The sequence below is a fragment of the Aethalodelphis obliquidens genome, unplaced genomic scaffold, assembly GCF_003676395.1.
Source record: "Aethalodelphis obliquidens isolate GAN/ISIS:26980383/991018 unplaced genomic scaffold, ASM367639v1 scaffold9, whole genome shotgun sequence".
Taxonomy (NCBI): domain Eukaryota; kingdom Metazoa; phylum Chordata; class Mammalia; order Artiodactyla; family Delphinidae; genus Aethalodelphis; species Aethalodelphis obliquidens.
Window position 1 is genome coordinate 44,675,556 of NW_020837953.1, and position 18,413 is coordinate 44,693,968.

Here is an 18,413-nt window from a genome sequence, read left to right on the forward strand (position 1 = left end):
CAACAGGGCTGTAAGCCAGAGAGAGACCTCTACAGGGCAGGAGGGCTTGGCCTGACAGGAGACTGGCACAGGAGAGGGGAGGAAATGAGAGCTGGCTTCTCAGGTTGGTAAGAATGGGCTCCCTCTGGTGAGTTCCCAGATGGGCACCTGCTCGTCCAGCATCAGGCAGAGGAGCCAGCCCATGCCAGCTGCCTGGTCCTGGGATCTCAGTGAGTCCTGGCCCCGGAGGTCCTGGCCAGGGCTGCCAGCCCTCAGACCTGCAGCCCAGTCAGCTGAGTCTTCATTCATAACGGGATGGACATCAGGTTGAATACATTAGTGTCGGTCAGGCCAGAGGAGCGGGATGGCTAAGCCCCCCTTAGCCCTGGTGGTACTTCTTCTCTCCCGTACTGCTCTCTCTCTCCGCCCTCTGCACATCATCTTCTCCTTCTGACCAACCCCCCTCCTCCCATCGCTCCATCACTCCGAAGGGCAGGCTTTGGCAAGAGGGGGCCAGACCTAGGTTCTTCCCATCCTCTCCCAGTGATTTTGGGGGTGGGCAGAGGGCGCAGCAGGGAGAAACCAAGCAGCGAATTAAAGTTTGGTGATTGTCAGTGTCAGGAGAAGCTAAATAACCCTGTAACTAGTATGAAGGTGAATTCACGGTCTGCTGCACATGGAAAATATGAGTGCTCTGTGAGACGGGGAGAGTGAGCACAGAGTCGGCCTGCCACGGTGGGCAGCCTCCTCTCCAGGGACGCGGGCGGGGAGGCAGGAGGAGGGCCGTGCACTCTCCCATCCCTGCCAGGGAGCAGTCGCCCAGGAGCCTCGACCAAGTACTGGGGGCGGGCAGCTCAGCTGCTTGACAACCCGCTGGCCCGGCCCCGAGGCCCCAGGTAGACATTTGTAAGCCCCAGCAGTGTGAGTACATGGATACCAGCCCAGGCCCCAGGATGCCAGCCCATCCTCCGCGATCCATGTGAGTGACTGCTCGTGGATCCTTACTGAGCGTTACTCTGTGCCAGGCTATGAGCTCTGTCTGCCCTTATGACAGCTCGATGCAGTAAGTGCTGTTATCGTTCCCCCTTTTTATCCCCACTTTTTTATAACCACTTTATTGAGACATAATTCACATACCAAGTGTACAGTTCAGTGGTTTTCAGTATATTCCCAAGGTTGTGCCACCACCACCACTATCTAATTTTAGACTCTCTCCATCACCCCAGAAGGAAAGCCCGGACTCATGAGCAGTCACTCTCCATTCTCCCCTACCCTCAGCCCTCGGCAATCACTAGTTATTATTGACTTTGATGCTGAGAAAATGGAGGCTCAGAGAGGGTCAGTGACTTGATTGAGGTTGTACAGCTGGTGAGAGAGAGAGCTAGGGTTTGAACCCAGGTAGTGGGACTGCAGTGCCCGTGCTCCGTGAGGGACTGCCCGATGTCCTGGCTGCCTACCCCCCACCACGTGCCCCACCAGATGTTTCTTACAGCATGGGCTCAGGCGTTGTATGAGCACCATCCCGACACGTAGACCCAGGTGGCAACACGCGTCTCTCTCCCCAGGTGTACTTGGGATTCCACATAGAAAAAGTCACACGCCTCAGAAGGACAGCCCACCTCCCCTCTTCCGCAGCCAAGCTCCTGGAAGGGAGGGCTGCCACACAAACTCGCAGCAGCAGGGGAGCCCAAGTGGCCAATGAGACCTAGGTGGTTTGGAGCTTTAAGATGAAAAATCCCCATTATCTCCTGTAGCTGATAATTGTAACTGAAATAAAATGCCAACATAATATTCCAGAAAAGGTCCCTGCCCAGGTTGGGGCCACAGGCTGGGCCGTGCCGCTGGGGGCAATGCAACGAGCTCGGTTCCCCGCATCACACTTGCTCTGTTTTTCCTTCTCTCTCTTTCCTTCTGTCTTTCTCTCACTCCCTCTGCTTCTGTCCTGTTTCTTCTCGCCTTTTTTCCTCCTGCCTGCCTCTTTCTTCTTCACATGTCCACTTTCCCACCCCAAAACTTTAACAAAACAAAACAAAACAAAACAACTATTTGTGACCACACTCTTGCACTTGCAAAATTTGGGAATTAATGTGAAACTGTTACTGCCTCTGATAAGAGATAAATACAAGGATGAGAGAGACAAAGGGAAAGGTAGAGAATGAGTCTGTTGGATTTGGTTTGGGGTTTTTTCCTCCTTCTTCTCTCTCCCTCCAAAGCGGAGGATCCGGCCGGGCCAGTTTGGATATTTATTAAGAAAAAGCCAAAGATAATTAACTTTTTTGTTTTTGTTTTGTTTGCGGGTGCCTCCCCTGCTGGCACTCCTGACTGCCTGGCAAATTAAACCTGCTCCCTGCTCCCTGGGTGCTGGGCTGCTGGCAGCTTGGCTGCTGGCAGCTCAGCTCCTGGCTGCCCTGAAACGGCCAGGCCCAGCGGCTGCCCACCCAGCCACCCACCTTGGGTTTCAGATCTAGGGTCCCTTTATGCTACCACCGGTGCCACCTCCCCAGGCTCTTCTGACTCCTAGAGCAGGCTTTAGAGTGGGGTAAGTGGCCTGCGGGTGCGGGGGAGGGAGGGTGAGAGAGGAGGGGCTACCGTTGGGGTTATGGCCAGCACTTCCCTAAAAGGAGATGGGGGCAAAAGAGTGAGCTCTCGCGCGGGGCAAGGGTATTCCTTCTGGCCAGTTCAGCCGGTCAGCTTCCCAGAAGAGGGTAAGAACAAGGAATGAGCTAGAAGTACAGGGAGAGGCCAAATTTGGGCCATGTCCATCCCCAGCTCTTCTCTCAGGAGGCTGGTACACAGCCAGGACCCATGGCTCCTGGGAATGCTCTGGAGAAGGCTCGGGGCCACGGAACCCTCCCATGATGTCTGGCCACCCTCAACATCGGGTTCCGTCCTACTCCCACCTCTGACCCAGCCCAGGCCATCTGGGGGCCCGGCTGGGTGGTCAGAGAGCCAGCCACTGAGTAAGAAGCCGGCTGCCTCTGGTCTGCTGCTCTGAGGCCAAGCTGTGACCTGGGCCCGAGCCATGTCCACGGGCCAAGAAGGTAGCAGTTATAGACCTCACTCTCCGTGGGGGACAAAGTTGAGGGCATCTTAGGAGCCAGGACAGCCAGTGAGGACGCGAGTCCTCTCTAGGGGCCGGCCCAGCTCCAGCTGCTTGGGGTTGGAGGTGTGCTTTGCCCCTCTGTTAAATTAACATGCCTCAGGCCCTCCCCTGACAGGGCCCTCTCCTCTGCCCCCCTGGCTTCGTCCTCAACCTGGCAAGGAGGCAGCGGTGTGCTGTCCCTCCAGGTGGGGAACCTGCTTTGGAGCTGGGCACAGAGAGTAGGGCATTTTCCGAGGATTTTGCTGGCCCCCCCTTTTTTTTCTCTGAAATATAAGGATGTGCAATTTTTTTGGTTTCAATTTAGCATTGGAGAATTTTATAATTTAGTAATTAAAATCTCTGATAGGCTTTAGAAATTGCGGCTAATTGAATTTAATGGGAAGATGATTTTCAATTTTATTTGATTACCGGGACCCCTGGCATTGGTATTTATGGGAAAAAAATGGGAAATGTGCTGTGTGGGCTAAGATGGCATAATTGAATTAGGGATAATCGGATTTCTCCGTCATGAATTTCACTATAATTTTCCTATAATTTTCCATTAGATATCTAGTTTACAAATATTCACAAAGAAATGAAGCTCTTTCGGAATGGAGATTGCTGGCTAACAGGATTACGGCGCTGAGCGTGCGGCCGTGCCAGCCCCTAGACCGCCATAATGCGATCCCTCTATCTGCCTTATGCTTAGCTCGAGCCTGGCCTCAGCCCCTCGCTCCGCCACCCACTTTGCTGTGCCTCTCTGCTCTTTGTTTCCTCTTCATCCCCGTTTACCCCCTGCCCCGATACCCACCCATCCGGGGCCCGTGACCTCTCGTGCCCTACTGGCAGGCTATCCCATCCCCGCGCCATGGCATCTGGGCTCTGCCCTCCATGCCCACCATCCTTCCCATCCACAGTTTGCTCACTCAAGGCTCCCCCTGACCCCTCCCGCCGCCCGCCTGGGGAGTGCGCTCACACGCAGGCACACAGACTCCCCGCAGGTGCGAACATGCTTGCTCACATGTACCCGCAGTCGTCTGGCCAAGGCTCCCGTGTCCTGGCCTAGTCGCCTCAGAGGGAACCAGTTTATTGGCCAAGGCTCCTGTGTCCTGGCCTAGTCGCCTCAGAGGGAACCAGTTTATTGGGATCCTGGGGTGGGGTGCAGGAACAAAAGGAGCTTTGTTCAAGTTTATGTGAAAGTTACAAATTCAAAATGAGAGCAGATAAAGCATGAGATACCTGGTGTGTAAATAGGCTGGTGAGTGAGAAGGCCCCGGGCTCGGGAGGGAGAGAGACTGAGTGGGCAAACTGGGGATGCGAGGGCGCCGGGAGCCAGCGAGGGAAGGTTGTCCTGGGACAGCTGACAGGTTCCCCTGGACCCGTGTGAGGGGCCCGGTGGGTGGCATTGCTGGGCAGGGCTCCACGTTTCCCGTTGGAGGTGGGGTGTGAGAGGAGGAGCTGGTGGCTCTGGGCCCAGGGCCTCGAGACCAGGAGGGATTGTGGCACTGGGCTTTCCATTCCCCGGGCCCGAGGCACAGAAACCATGGCCTGGCCTCAGGGTCGAAGAGGTGTTACCACATCAGGGCTCTCAAGGCAAAATGGGCCATAGACTCAGAGGTGCCAGGGTTCTGGGCCTTGGTATGAGTACACACACGGAGAGAAAGAGAAATCGGGGGACCCCTCCATGACACGGCCTCAGCCTTCTCAAATCTCAAATCATAACATGCTAAGATGGCCTCATTTTCTGTGCCTCTCAGGAAGGCCCCTCGCTCGTGGGCAGAGCCTCTGAAGCCTGCAGTGGCTGATTGTGGCCATCGTCTCGGCAGAGCTGAGGCTCTCCGGGCGGCTCACGCCTCCCTCTACCACTGGCTGCGCTTGGCGAGCCCCTCTCGCCCGCCCTGCCTGTTCCGCCTTCCGTCCGGCTCTCTCAGTTCTATCCCTTCAGCCATTCCTCTCCAGCCTTTGTCCACCAGAGGCCCCCAAGTTATTGTGCAGCCAATCCTGTGGGTCCTGCGTGAGTGACTGGAAGGTATGCCCTCCCATGCCCTGACCACCATCAGCAGAAGCCCAGAAGGACATTCAGAGGGAGCCCCTAGGCCGTGTGGGTCACATATGCAGGGAGCTCCCCATACGTGCACATTTCAGATGCACCCAGAAATCACCCTTCTACCCCTAGGTCTTCAGGCTTCCTTCTACGTCCCAGTTGCTCAGATGGGGAAGCAGACACTTCAGGATTGGGATTTGGGTTTGACTGACTGCTGTTACAACCCAAAGCTGTAAGCCTTGCTTTGGGGAGTCATGGGTGGGAGAACCCAGCGGCATGTGTGTACCCCAGAGCAGTCCTGGACACTGCAGGGCCCTCTCTGAGATCCCACCTGGGGAGAAGCTCATGGTCCTTGCTGCCTGGTTGCTCGGTGCCAGCAGTTTTTGTACCAGCCTCTGGGGAGCACAGGGCTTGGTTTGTTTAAGGAGCTCTGCTCCCTTGTTCAGGGTTTTAGGACTGTGGGACACTCAGAGCTCCTGGGCCTCTCCAGCTACTCATCCTCCATAGGCATGGGGCAGGTCTGAAAGGTAGAGGGTTGTGTGACAACCAGGAATGGGGGTTGCCAAGAAGGCAACAGGGAGAGCAGTCGAATGGGGGAGGGATGTTAATCTCCCTGTGAGGCCATTTGGAACTAAAGTGCAATTTAAAAAGTAAATAAGTAAATAAAGGGAGAAGAAAAATAAGGGGAAAGTGGGAAAAAGAGTAGATTGTTAACTCCCTTACTTGCCCCAAGGCCTCCCTGGGCCCTTCCCTTTGCAAAAGAGAAATATTGCAAAAATAGTCCAGTGCCATTTTGCTTAATGCTGCCGGAAGACCAGAGAAAAGAAAACCTGAGTTCTGGTCTCCTCCCCTCATTGAAGGCAGTGTGGCCTCCCCTGAAACAGGAGAGGGGAGGAAGGCAGCAGGGTGGCTGCAGAAGGGACAGACGGAGAGCTGGGGACAGTGAGATCCAGGTACTTCACAAGCAAAACTGCCCACCTTCCTACTCGCCTGCCTCTTTCCTTGCCTCCTACCCAGTGGTTAACTTAGATGACTAAAATTTAAGGAATCTCAACATATCTGGCTGCAGCAGGGACATCTGGGGACCGAAAGATACACCTAAGTGCTTTCTCTGGGGGGAAAGGAGGGCAAGGAGAGAAGTTGCCCTGGTCCAGCGATGAACTGGCAGACAGGAAATGCGGCGATGTCAGAGGGGGCAGGTGGCAGGACGCTGGCTCCTTGGTTGAGGGTGTCTGTGCCCTGTCTGCCACGGCCCCGCATGGGAGGTGGCAGAGGCAAGAGGGCCGGTTGGCAGCCCAAGTGACAGCGCGGATCCGTGGTGGCGGCCCTCGGAGGACAGGCGACCAAGGCAGGGTGAGGGAGGAAGGAGGTGCCGTCCCCACTGCGGGGCTGGGGGCGGAACTGCGGGGCAGCGGGAGGAGGAAGGCCTGGAGAGCAGTGATGTGGCGCGGAGCCGGGGTCCACCCGGAATCGGCGTGGGGGCGGGGGAGCCAGGGCTCATTAAAAGGCGAAACCAAACCAAGGTGGCGCAGCCCTGGGGGTTCCCGCACTCGTGAAGCCTGCGGCGGGCACGGTGTGCGGAACAGCGCGAGGCCGATGCGAGTGTTCCCCGGGACACCCAGGCCCAAGGCCCCAGAGTCTTTCCTCTTCAGAGCTAAAAAACACCACCGCCAACAGCAACAGGAAGAGATTCAGGGATGGGGAGGAAACGAAACGCCTGGTACCAGCACCCAGAGCCCGGGGGGCGTACCAGGGCGCGCGGCTCGGTGGGCGCTACCCCGCGGCGCTCACACCTGCGCCCGCCGGCGCGGAAAAGTTTGCTCGGCTGCGCGCGCCGCGAGCCCTCGGCCGGCCGGCGCCGGGGAGTGAGTCCGCGCGGCCGCCATCGAGTCGCGCTCGGCGGGGCCGGAGCGCCGAGGAGAGCGTGCGAGCGCGCGCCCGCCCGCGGCGTCCGGCCAGAGTTGGCGCGGGGGAGCGAGCGCGGGCCGCAGGGTCCTCTCGGACCGCCGCGTCCCCCTCCCGCCTCCCCTCCCTCCAGTCCCCGGGCGCCGAGTCCCCGCCTCCCTCCTCCGAAGTCTAAGGTTTGGGCAATCGCTGAGCCAATAAGGCTGGCCGCCCGGGCCGGTGCGCTGAGGCCGCGCGCACGAGCGTGAGGGAGCGGGCGCGGGGCGAGGGCGCGCGTGTGAGGAGCGCGCGCGCGCGCGAGGGGACGGACGGAGGCGCGCCTGTAGGAGCGGGCGCGGGGCGGGCGAGCGCGAGCCCATTCACTCCAGCCTCCCGCGGGCGGGCGCGCGCGCGGGCGGGCCGAGCTCTGCTCTTTCACCTGCCGGGGCGGTGCGGGCTGGGCCGGGAGGAGGCGGTACCGCGGCCGCCCTGCCAATCACCTCGGCGCCTGGCAGCGCCCCCGGCCGCTCCCGCCCGCCCGCCCGCCTGCCCGCTCCCTCCTGCCAAACTGTTACCCTGAGTGTTACCGTCAGGAGCAATGACATCAGGGCTTTAAAACAACTTGTTATTCGGGGAGTAATCAGTCGCAATTAGGCATTAATTAAGTATTATGAAAGTTGATTATTTAAGTGAATTCGGCTTTCGACTCTCCGACTATGGTGAGTACCGGAGTGGGGCGGGGAGGGCAGGGGGAGCCGCCGCGGGGCTCCGACCCTGGCGCGGGGGCGGGGGCGGCGGGAGCGGGGCCGGGCGCGGGCAGGGGCGCCCCTCGGCCTCGAGGGCCGGCCGGGTCCCCCGACCCGGGCCGCGTCTATAAATAGTTTCTCTTTTAGTTTAATAAACTCGAGAGCAGAGAGGAGCTGCTTTGAGTGTGCAGTGCCGGAGCGCCAGAGAGAGAGGGGCGGGAGGGAGAAACTTTCGCTCTCCCTCCGGGTCTCCCTTCTCATTTCTCCCCCAGGCCCGGGGACTTGACCGCCCCTCGATGGGGGAAGGGTGCGGAGAGCGGAGGGGGAAAGCTGGGGTGGGTAGCGGGGGGCACTGCGAGAGACTAAACAGATTTCTTTTCTTTCCTCTTCTTTTTTTGGCGTTCCTCGAAGAGTTTGGGACCAAAGAGAGGAGAATGGATCTTGGTACAGGTACCGGCCGGTGGGAACCAGGGGTGGCTCTTTCACTTTTCTTTCGGTTCTTTTACGGAAGTTATTATTTTTAGCCCAATGAGGTAGCAGCTGAGCGGGGCGCGGGGGGGTGCTGGTCTGGAGAGGGTCCGGTGCGGGCTGCGCTTCTTGCCTGGGTTTCTGGATCGTGAGGCTTCCGATGATATTATTGTTATTATTTGTTACTTGCTTAGGGACTGTGACTAATTTGATGCTTGTCATTGTGAAAGAACCTAGGGGAGAGGGAGCTGGGGGGCACACAGAGAGAGGATTTAGGGGGTTTTCGTGGGGTTTTTGTTTTTTGCTCTCCGTGTTTTTTGAACGGCTGCGTGTTTTTTCTGTTTCTTTTTTTTTTTTTTCCTTCTCCAGCGAAGATCTCTGTGTATCTGGCTGTGGGGTGTGTGTTTTTATTTTTTTAGTGGGGGATGGTTTAGTTTTTGAAAGCAGCGTCCTGTTGGGAAAGGCGGTTAGTCTGGTTTCGGGGCGACTCTCTCAAGGTAAAGGAATTTAATTTATGTGGGACGAGGCTGTGTCGGGTGATCAAGCTGCTTATTATGGCCAATGAGTATTTTTCACCTGAGAATCCGTGGGATGAGGCGGCTGTTATCAGTTCAAAGTGAGGGGCCAGGACTCTCTCCCATCCCCCTTAGCCCCTACCCTGGGAGAGGGTAGACCAGACAAACTACTGAATTTGGACGTATGGGTTTTGGGGGGCCTAGCATGGCGCCTAGGTTAGGGTTCCACATAGCATAGTGCTGGCCTGGAGCAGAGTTTATGCTGAGATTTTGGTGTGTTATTGGTTTTAATCTAATTGTATTCAACATTTCTCTTCTCTTCCTATCTGAGGTTCCAGTCTGAGCCCAGAGTGAGGTTTACTTTACGTTCTTCAGGCTTTCCCTTAGCCCTCTGTACTGAAATGGAATTTTGACCAGGCCCCTCATGCTAGGCTGACAAGAGCGCTGTCTTCTTGCTAAATGTCTTTAAAAGAAGTCAGTGATAAACAGGTTCATAATTCATTGAGATTGATCTCTGAACCCTTCTGTTTCATTTGTAGAAGGTGGTATGGGTGACTGTTAGAGTGGTTGTTTATAATGGCCCAAGTTCATGGCATTGCCCCTTGGGATCCATGGGCTGACATTTGACCTCCTGAAGTCAAAAGGGAGTGGGCAGAGAGGGCAGGAGGCAGCACTAGGGGGCCCAGGATGGGTGACAGGACATGGCAGCGGCTTTGGGAAGGAGAGAAGTGTGTTTGTTGGGGAAGGAATAGTAATACTATGTCCAGCCAGGTGTGATCTTGGAGAATTCGATGTGGAGGTCCTGGGGACCTCTGTGCCCAGGAAAGGTGCAACAACCCCTGCTGGGCAAAGTGATTAAGGTATCTAAGGCCACTGCTGCCACCCTGCCCCTCCCTGCCCTTCACTCCCACAGAGAAGCAGCCCCCCCCACCTCTAATCAGGTGTCTCATCGCCTCCCTCTCAGGCCCCACCCCCTTTCTTCAGAAATTCCCCCAGCTAAAAGCATCCCAGCTAAAAGCAGACTTTATAGATGGGCCGGTGGTGGTAATGCACCACCCCCTACCTGGGACAGGTGAGCCTCTGCTTGTGGGCAGGCACAGGGGACCTAGGCATTACTTGGCTGGAAGTCAGGCCCTCAGCTTCCTCCTTCTAACCCAGATGCCAACTGGAGCTGGAGTCCACCCTCCTGCCCTATTCCCACCTGCTGTCGGGGCACAACTCCAAAGCCCTTCTGTAGGGTATCCCCGACCGGAGAGAGGGCCTCCTGGGCCTGCAGGTGGCAGAACCTCTTGTAGCATCTCTCCCAGCACTTACTTCTCCCAGCCCTCTAGGGACAGGCTCTGGAAACTTTTCCTAGAAGTTAGAAGGGCCCCTGTGGTCAGCTCTGGTCCCTCCCGTAGCTGCAGCAGGGCCCTCCCAGCAGGACCCAGGCCTGGACTCTGGCCGCTCAGTGAGAGGAGGTCCAGGGTGTCAAAGTTCTGACTGTTTCCTGGAGAAGTCATCTGGTGATACCATCTCAGCTTTTTCTTTGAACTTGAAAGTTTCCCTTAATCTCAGAACTTCAGAAGAAAAGCACTTTTTCCCCTCTTCACAAAAAAAGGGAAGCAGGTGGGAGCTCTGAGATCCCCCTCTGCGCCTGTCTCTGGGCTCACTGCGTGCTCATCTTTCCTCAACCTCTGGGATGTACTTCTGCACACAGCCAGGGCCAGGGGCCTCGTTTCTGGCCTGGACTCATTGCTGATGTGATGAGGGGCTCTCTTCTTTTGGGGGACCACAGGAAGCTTCTGCCGAGGGCCTCTCTAGCACAGCACAAGGCTGGAGACACAGGGCCCAAAGGGTTGCTGGTACCAGGGGACCCAGTAAGCGTTGGGTCGTGGGTTAACATCACTCCAGGTCTAGGTTCTGAAGCATTACAGCCATAAGCAGTTCAGTGGTGGGAGAACCAGGGCTTCTCAGGAGGGGACAGCAGAACCTCAAGACCCTCAGGGGCCATGTGGACCCCTTTTCTTCCACCATAGTTCGGCCAAGGGCTGGATCAGTCTGGAGGTCTTGAGCAATAAAAAATGCCGATGTCGTCCTCGTTCACCAGGCCCCGAGATGACAGCAAATTTACATTTTTTAATTAAACTAGCAGCCAGTTTTTATGAGAGGGGGTTGGGTTATGCAAATCAAATGGTTGTGTACGGAAGATTAGGAGAGTTTGGGAATAAATTCCACAAATGCTAATAAAAAAAAAAGGAAAGAGAAAGAAAGGGAGGGAGGGAGGAGAGAGAGGAAGAGAGGAGGACATAGTTCCATTAGGCCCTTTTAGAGTGATTTCCCTGGAGGAGGGAGTCAGGAGGGGGAGGGGAGGAGGCAGGAAGCTTTCAGACACAGGTAAATCCAGGCTGCAGTTGGGAAGCTCCCCAGGATTAGGCCCCGCTAGGCCGATTCCTAGGCCCTGAAAAAAACTGGAGGCCAGGGTGAGAAATGGCTTTGAAACAGCAGTAGAGCTTTGGAAAGGAACTTGCCCCTGATTCTTGAGGAGCTGGTTGTAATTGCCCCCACTCTCCCTACGGAGGTCTTGAGGAGAGGGGGAGGGGCTGTCCAGGGCTAGAGCTGTCCATCAGAGGATGCAGGGTAGGCTCTGCCAGGTAAAGGGCCAAACAGGCAAGAGAGCAAGTTCAAAGGGCTGACCAGGGACCACAGGGGGAGCCATGAGGGGCACCACTGCCCACTTGGCGCTGTGGCTGTAGCTGTGTTGTCAGGGTGAGTCAGGGGGAGGGATCAGTGCTGCTTACTGAGCCAGGCCTGCTTCTTTTTCCCTGGGATAAGCTCTGCTGGGACTCCAGGCCTGGACCCCCTTACATTGCATACAGACCAACCCCACCCCCCGCACCCCACATTGTATCCTGGCCCCAGCATCGGCTGTGGACGAGGCCAGGAATGATGGGGTCAAGGGAGCTGAGACATGTTGTCTTAGTAGCCTGGTTCTTGGGGTGGGATGTCCACATGCTGGCCACGTGCTTCGCGGACACCACAGTCTCGAGGAGGGGAGAGGAAAGGCCACAGGCTTCTTCCAGGCAGTAGCTGACCCCAGAGAGCAAAGAATTTGCCTTCCCCAACCCAAAGTTGCTGCTCTGAGTGTCAGCCCACCTCCAGACCGTCAGGGCTGCTGTGAGCCACCGGTTCAAGGCCAGGGCCTTGCCAGGAGTGGAGGCTTCTGGGAACCTTGCTGGCTCTGGTCACACTGGGGCCTGGGAAGGTTCTTGTGCTGTTTCTGGAGGAAGAGAGTCCATGCTGAGTTTGGGCCAGAGCAGGTTGTCCTCAGTTTTTCTTCCTCGAGCCTTTACTTGGCCAGGTACACCCACTCAACCAGTCTAAGCTGGGGCCAGTCCCTACGGTCAGGTTGGGCACTGGTTTTGCCAGTCTGCTGCAGGGGGTAGGTGCTTCGGTGCCGTCTTGGCAGGAAGGAGGAGTCGGAGCCAAGGACAGGATGGGCCGTCTCCGAACTCGCGAGCTTCCTGGTACCGTTCAGAGGCCGGCTGTGACGTCTGGGGGGGCATGAGCACCGGCTGACCTTTAAGGTCTCTGGTTGTCCGGCTCCCAACCTGATTTTCCTGAGAGGGTTCAGTGGGGCATCTTGGGAGACGGGTTGAGTGGACGAGGTGAGAAGCACACATTTGGACCTTCTCTTTGGAACAAAGCATTCGAGACAGGCAGCTCTGGTTTGCGAAGTGGCCCCCCGAACCAGCCCTGGCACTGGTTATAAGATACAGGAGCAAAACTCTGGATATAAGGCCTGCAGTAGCCATTCTCCAACAGGAGGCAGAGGCAGCGAGGGCAGGTCTGAAAGATCCCTAGAGGGACCCAGGGATAGACCTCTCCTGTCTAAGAAGGGCACTGGGTCCAGTTAGTCAGACCTCTCCGAGGGCTTCGCCGTCACTGCTGGTGTTCCCCCATCCCCCAGAGCCAGGGCATCGGGCTGAGTTGCAGCTTGGGTTTTTATGATGGCAAAATAAAATAAATGGAGACACCTTTGGAGGGCTGAGTCACGGCAGCAGCATCTCCTCATTAAAGCTGCTGCCCCTGGCTCAAGTCCCTGGGCAGAGGATTGGGTGGGACCCAGGAGGCTGTGGGCCCAGGCTTCTCCTCTTCCTGGACCCTGCCGGGTTAGTGATGCACCTGCCCCCTCCGTCAGCCTCCTCTGCCTGGCCCACCGTTCTTAGAAGAGTCAGGCCATTTCTTTACGCCTGTTCCCCACCCTCGCTCTCCCACCCCAGGCCCCAAGGCTTGTCCTTTGCACTGCCCTCCCTGAGCTGTTGCCTTTTTTTTTTTTTTTGCGGTACACGGGCCTCTCACTGTTGTGGCCTCTCCCGTTGCGGAGCACAGGCTCCGGACGCGCAGGCTCAGCGGCCGTGGCTCACGGGCCCAGCCGCTCCATGGCATGTGGGATCCTCCCAGACCGGGGCACAAACCCGCGTCCCCTGCATCGGCAGGTGGACTCTCAACCACTGCGCCACCAGGGAAGCCCCGCTGAGCTGGTTTTTAAACCCTGACCGCCCGGGCTGCTACCCCATCTCCTCTTGCCCCTCCTTTTCCTTCTCCTCCTCCTCCTCTTCAGGGGGGGAAGGAAGTTGCTCTGTAGTAATGACAGCCTGTGGGTCCCCAAGGCAAGCAGCAGCTGTTCTGGGGTAGCTGGGCCAGAGTACAGCAGGAAGAGCAAGGAGCCAGGGAACAGGAGGAGGGCTGGTGGTCCCAGCGAGCGGAGGAGAGGAGGCTGCTTCTCTGGGATTGATTGGAAAAAGTGGCAACTTGGTGGTCCAGCGTTCACCCCTCTGGCTGCCTGACCACAGCATAGCATCCTCATACCCCAGACTCGTCAGGACATATCGTGCCCTGAAGGGGAGGAAATCCCATGCAAGTAGTGAGGTCTGCAATTCGGTAAGCACTGGGGAGCACCCGCTGTAGGAGCTGCAGAAATGAAGGCCGCCTGGTTCTTCCCAGGTTTCTGGGGTCTGTCTGGTGGAGGGAGACAGGTGCGTTTATCTGTCGCACCAGGTGGGCGTCCTGGGGCTGAGAGCCCAGGGAGCTTTGTGAAGGAGTGGCCTTTGAACTTGACAAAGGATGGGAGGTATTGGGACAGATAGAGATAGACAAATGATGTTTCCTGTATCACCCACACCTTCTAGACTTCCACCAGCCTCTTCTCTCTACTGCCTTGTACTCCTCTCCCTCCTCCACCCCACAGCCCACCGCCCCTGGCTGCTTCCCATTGTGCAACCACAGTTTTCTGCCTCTTCTGGCCCAGGCCGCCCAGCTCCCTAAAGCCAGACCCTCCTGCCTACCTTCTTGCGCCTCCCCCTTTGCCACCTCATACCCAGTTGGCCCTGGAAAGAGACAAGAGATCAGAGGTTGGCTGGGGGCCTGCTGCTCTGAGCACCTGGTTATACCCATGACATTGGTGTGTCAGGGCGGCACTCAGGCTTCTGTACCCTGACCCAAGAGACCAAGGCCGGGAACCCTGCTTTCTTCTGCTACCGCTTTTTGTAATGGTGACCATATTAGAGTTAGCTCTGCGTTCACGTCTCCTCCGAGTGTGCGGTACAGGGCTGGTCTCGCGCCTTCCCACTGTGAGTGCTGGTGGAATTGATTGATTCATGGGCCTCTTCGCCAACTCCTCTCCAGCTTCTTAGTGGGGGCAGCAGGAGGCAGGCAGGAAACATTTGGTGATTCCCTTGGGACCTGGGCTTTTGCTCCTCGAGAGCTTTCTATGCCTGGTTTACAGGAAGGAGTGGGGCTGGGGTGAGGGATGACACGAAGGGGGAAAGTGGGCATAAGGATGAAGGTAGGCGTGAGTGGTTGGTGGGGGCCCCATTAGCTGCTAACCATGACCGGGTTTGGGGGCGGGGGGGTCTTGCCGTGAGGTCACACTTGCACACGCAGTCTGCTGCCCTGGAGGGGACGGGGGCAGTAGCCAGTGGGTGGTCCAGGACGTCGCTGTATCTCCTCCCGTGCCCGTTTCCCCACAGCAGACCTCGCTATGGCATGCTCCTCCTTTCTAGGTCCTGCTCACACTCCCAGGACCCCTCCAGCCGGGTACCCGCAGTGCAGGGAGTAAGGCCAGAGGAAGGGTGGCTCGTGCTGAGGCCTACCCCACGCTGCCAGGGCTTTGGGTCTCTGCCCCCTGGCGTGGTGTTTGGGCTGCTCCTGAGCGGGCTGTGGGGTCTGTTCTTAGAGCTTCCCACGGGCTGCCTCCTGGGGGCTCTTCTGGACTCGCCATCCTGGCCAGTGCCAAGGGGCCAAGGCAGAAGTGACGAGGGCCCCCTTGTAGCCTTCTGACCGGAGGCTTGCTGAGCGCAGGTTGGTCCAGGATGTGGCTTCGGAGCCACACAGACACGTTGTGTGGCTCCAAAGACCAGGGATTCCCAGAGGAAAGCTCCCCGAGTTGGACCTTGACGTACGTTGGCCTTTTAGTATAGGGCTTTCTCCATGAACTAAGGGGCCCCTGGAGGCGGGGGGGGGTGGGGAGAATATGCTGCGTGAGAGCAGGAGATGCATCGGGTGGGGGACTCCAGCCCAGTGAGAGAGCAGGAGGCATCCAGGAAGCCAGCAGGGAGCGAATTCTAGAACTTTGTGTCATCAGGAAATGCATCTTCTCCTTGGCATCGCTCTTCCCTCCCTCGAGGCCTGTGCCTCCCTCCTTGCCACCCTTCAGCCAAAGAGCTCGAGGCCCAAGGCCAGCCAGGAGGGCTGCCTGGGAGATAGGGGAGCCTGGGGAGGGGTAGACCAGGTGTCCCACTGCCCGGCAGGGGGCGCCCCACTGCATCTGCCCCGGTTCCAGGGACGGGGGACGTTGGTCCGGGGTCTGGTCCAAGCCTTCTGGCCAAGGGTGAGGGGAGGAGGAGCCTGCCCTCCCCACCCCCAGAGGTTCCTTGGCTGAGTTTGTTTTGCCAGGGTGACCTGTTTAATCATCTCATTTTCTGGTGCCCGTTTATTCCTTGTTTCCACGGTTACGGCCCCATTAAGGGGAGAAGCAATAAGGCAGTGAGTCAAACAGGTAATAAAAACATTAAAGCCCATGTGCACAGAGGAAGGGCGGGCGGGTGGGAAGGGGGCTCAGCGAGGTGAGACGGCCCAGAGAGAAGCAGAGGTAAGAGGCCACCCGGCCTCGTCCTCCAGAGGCCACTGAGAGAGCTCCTGGCAGGAGGAAACAGAGGGCCGCTCCCCACGCCCCTGCCTCTGGGCTGCGCCCTTTGGGGGCCAAGACCCAGTACGAGCTTAGAGCCATCCCCAGCCCTTGGTCCCCTGGCAACAGGCTGTATGTTGGGAAGTAAAACAGGAAGGAGAAAAGTGAGAGCGACAAAAGCCTCCGCCAGGACTCTGGCCGGCTGGTTGTGTGACCTGTTCGCAGCCTCACACTGTGCGGGTGGGGGATGATTTCTGACACTGTTTCCAGCTCTAGAACTTTTTTCTGCCAACTTTATCAGAAAGCATATTTGTGGTGAGTGCTGCTAACAGGGCCAGTCTGGTGAGTAAATATTCCTGGTGTGGACAGCCCTGTGACCTTGAGAGGGAAGAGCTTGGCAGGGGGGCCAAGGGCATGTAGGGCGAAGAGGCCAAGTGGTCCTAGGGCTGGGTTGGGGGCCTTCCGAGGACGGGTAAGGGGGCCACCGGGGTTAGGTTTGTCCCCAGCAGCACGGGGAGCGACACTTAGCTCAGGCTGAGCAGGGTGACTCTCCCATCGGGGCTGGGCCTGGAGCCCTTGGTGTTGCTCCCGGGGAGGACTGGCTGGCAGGTTCTCCTGTGGCTCCGTGAAGAGGCTGCCCTCTCTCCCTCCCTCTTGGAAGTGGAAGCTGAAAGGAAAGTCAGCCTCTGGCCCGGCCCCTCTGAGCCCAGGGCCACGTGCCTTGGGAGCCTCCTGAGCGTCCCTGCCCTTGAGGTTGACAAGTGAGCAGACTGGGTCAGTGGGGCTGACCGGAGGGGAGAGGGAGAGGCTGGCCAGGAAAAGCGGGGTCAGGTAGGAGCAGCGGGGCATTTAGGTACCTGAGCCACCTCCCCCGCCTGGTGGCTGAGAGGATGGCTCGGGGCCACCCGGTGGCCGGCGAGGACTGTCTTTCTTCTTCTCTCGGGTGTGTTGATCCTTTGCAAACTTGCAGAGGTCTGTGTGTCCAGTTATTAATTTCAAAGTTGATTTCTGACTGGACAGGGAGAGAAGAAGGTCTGGGGAATGGGGGAAACCCTCTGGCTGGGAAGTGAGTCTTGGGAACAGGCCTAAATGAGTTAATATTCCGATCAAACAATTAAAAATAGAAAATGCTCCCACGGCACCAGCTGCCGAGGCTTTTCAGCCACTGTCACCAGTAGGTTCACGGGGCAGGTGGTGCCAGAGAGGAGTGTTTTCACAGACAGCAAATATCAGAGATGACGGTGTGCCCCCCACTTCCCTCCCAGGACCCAGGACAGTTGTTTAGGGGCTCCCAGTTCTCCTTGAACTCCCCTCCGGGGCCGGGAGCCAGGGGTCTGTGCAGCTTCAGGGCTGCCCTTCTCCTCTCCAGGGCCCGGCCGCGGCGGTGAAGTCATCACCAGATGCCTGGGTAATTGCTTTAAGAATCTAACTTAAAATAAGATGAAAACTTATATTCCTGGGTAAGGAGTAATTTCCCATCGAATAGTAAATTAATGAAAGGATTATACCAGCGGGCCTGGCCGGGAGGCCGTGCTCATCTGATAAATCCAAGTGGCTTGGACAGAACAGTTCTGGCCCAGGGGCTCCCCTGGACCTCAGGCCAGGCCCTGCTTCCTGGCTCCTCTGGGGCTCTGCCCTGCTGAGTTGAGAGGACACGTTCCATGTATGCTCAGGGTCCCCTTCAATGACGGGGACCAGCTTTTCAAATCCCCAAGGTGGGAGGGGCTCCAGTCTGACCTTCCACCCCACGTGGGCAGTGTACCCAGGAGGTGGAGCGCTTCTCTTGACACCCAAGAAGGAGGGGCTTCGGGAGCAGTTTCCAGCTGTCACTCCATGTGGTCAGCAATGTAGTGACTGCCCGCCCTGGTTTGCCCAGGACTGGAAAGACCCATGGCCCGTGAACCCCCTCAAGCCTGGAGGCAGAAGGATGGGCTTATTGACGCAGCCCCTCCCTCAGGGTCCTGGCGAACCCGAGCACCTGAACTAGAATAGTCTCAGCCCAGGATGGGTTACTTAACAACTGGCACCACCGAAAACCGCCTGGCTCCGGCTCCGTGGGCTGCGTTCAGCCAGGTACATGTGGACTCGAGCGGGTGTGCACACACACCTCCCCAGGCACGACAGGCCACTGCCTGAAAACCTCTGCTGGGCGTAGGAAAGGCCTTGCAGCTGAGGCCCCACTCCTCCCCACCCTGTTAACACTGAGCCCCCTCCCCCCGTAGTGGAAGGGGTGCAACATGCAGAATCATGACGGCAGAAACCCGTGAGTTCACCCAGTGCCCTCCTTCCAAGAGACTCCAGGCACACCACACCTACTATCCATTTCTTCTCATCAATTCCCTCAGAGAAAGACACAGGGAGTTGTCCCGTTTCACCAGTGGGGAAACAGGAGGCCCAGAGACACTTAGGGATTTGTTCCCAAATGCAGGGAGACAGACCCAGAGTAGGACTTCCCCAAGGACCGTTCCAGTGGCAGCGTGGAGTGGAGGCCACTTTCAGCCCTGGTTATTGACTGTGCTGCCTGGCC

At 57.6% G+C, this 18,413-nt stretch overlaps 1 protein-coding gene across 13 annotated transcripts in view; it reads left to right on the forward strand.

The window, feature by feature from the left end:
• The window catches only part of CASZ1 (castor zinc finger 1), a 155,287-nt gene that overhangs the window by 92,343 nt on the left and 44,531 nt on the right, over positions 1–18,413 (forward strand). For 8 of the 13 annotated variants that reach the window (XM_027110209.1, XM_027110211.1, XM_027110206.1 and 5 more), the window contains one exon: positions 8,147–8,185. The exons of 3 other annotated variants lie outside the window; for them this stretch is intronic. In XM_027110209.1, coding sequence (XP_026966010.1) covers positions 8,170–8,185 — 16 coding nt within the window. In that variant the 5' untranslated portion in view covers positions 8,147–8,169. Of the gene's footprint in view, positions 1–4,164; positions 7,709–8,133; positions 8,186–18,413 lie in introns of those variants that run through there. 2 more of the 13 variants (XM_027110204.1, XM_027110210.1) reach the window with 2 other exon arrangements.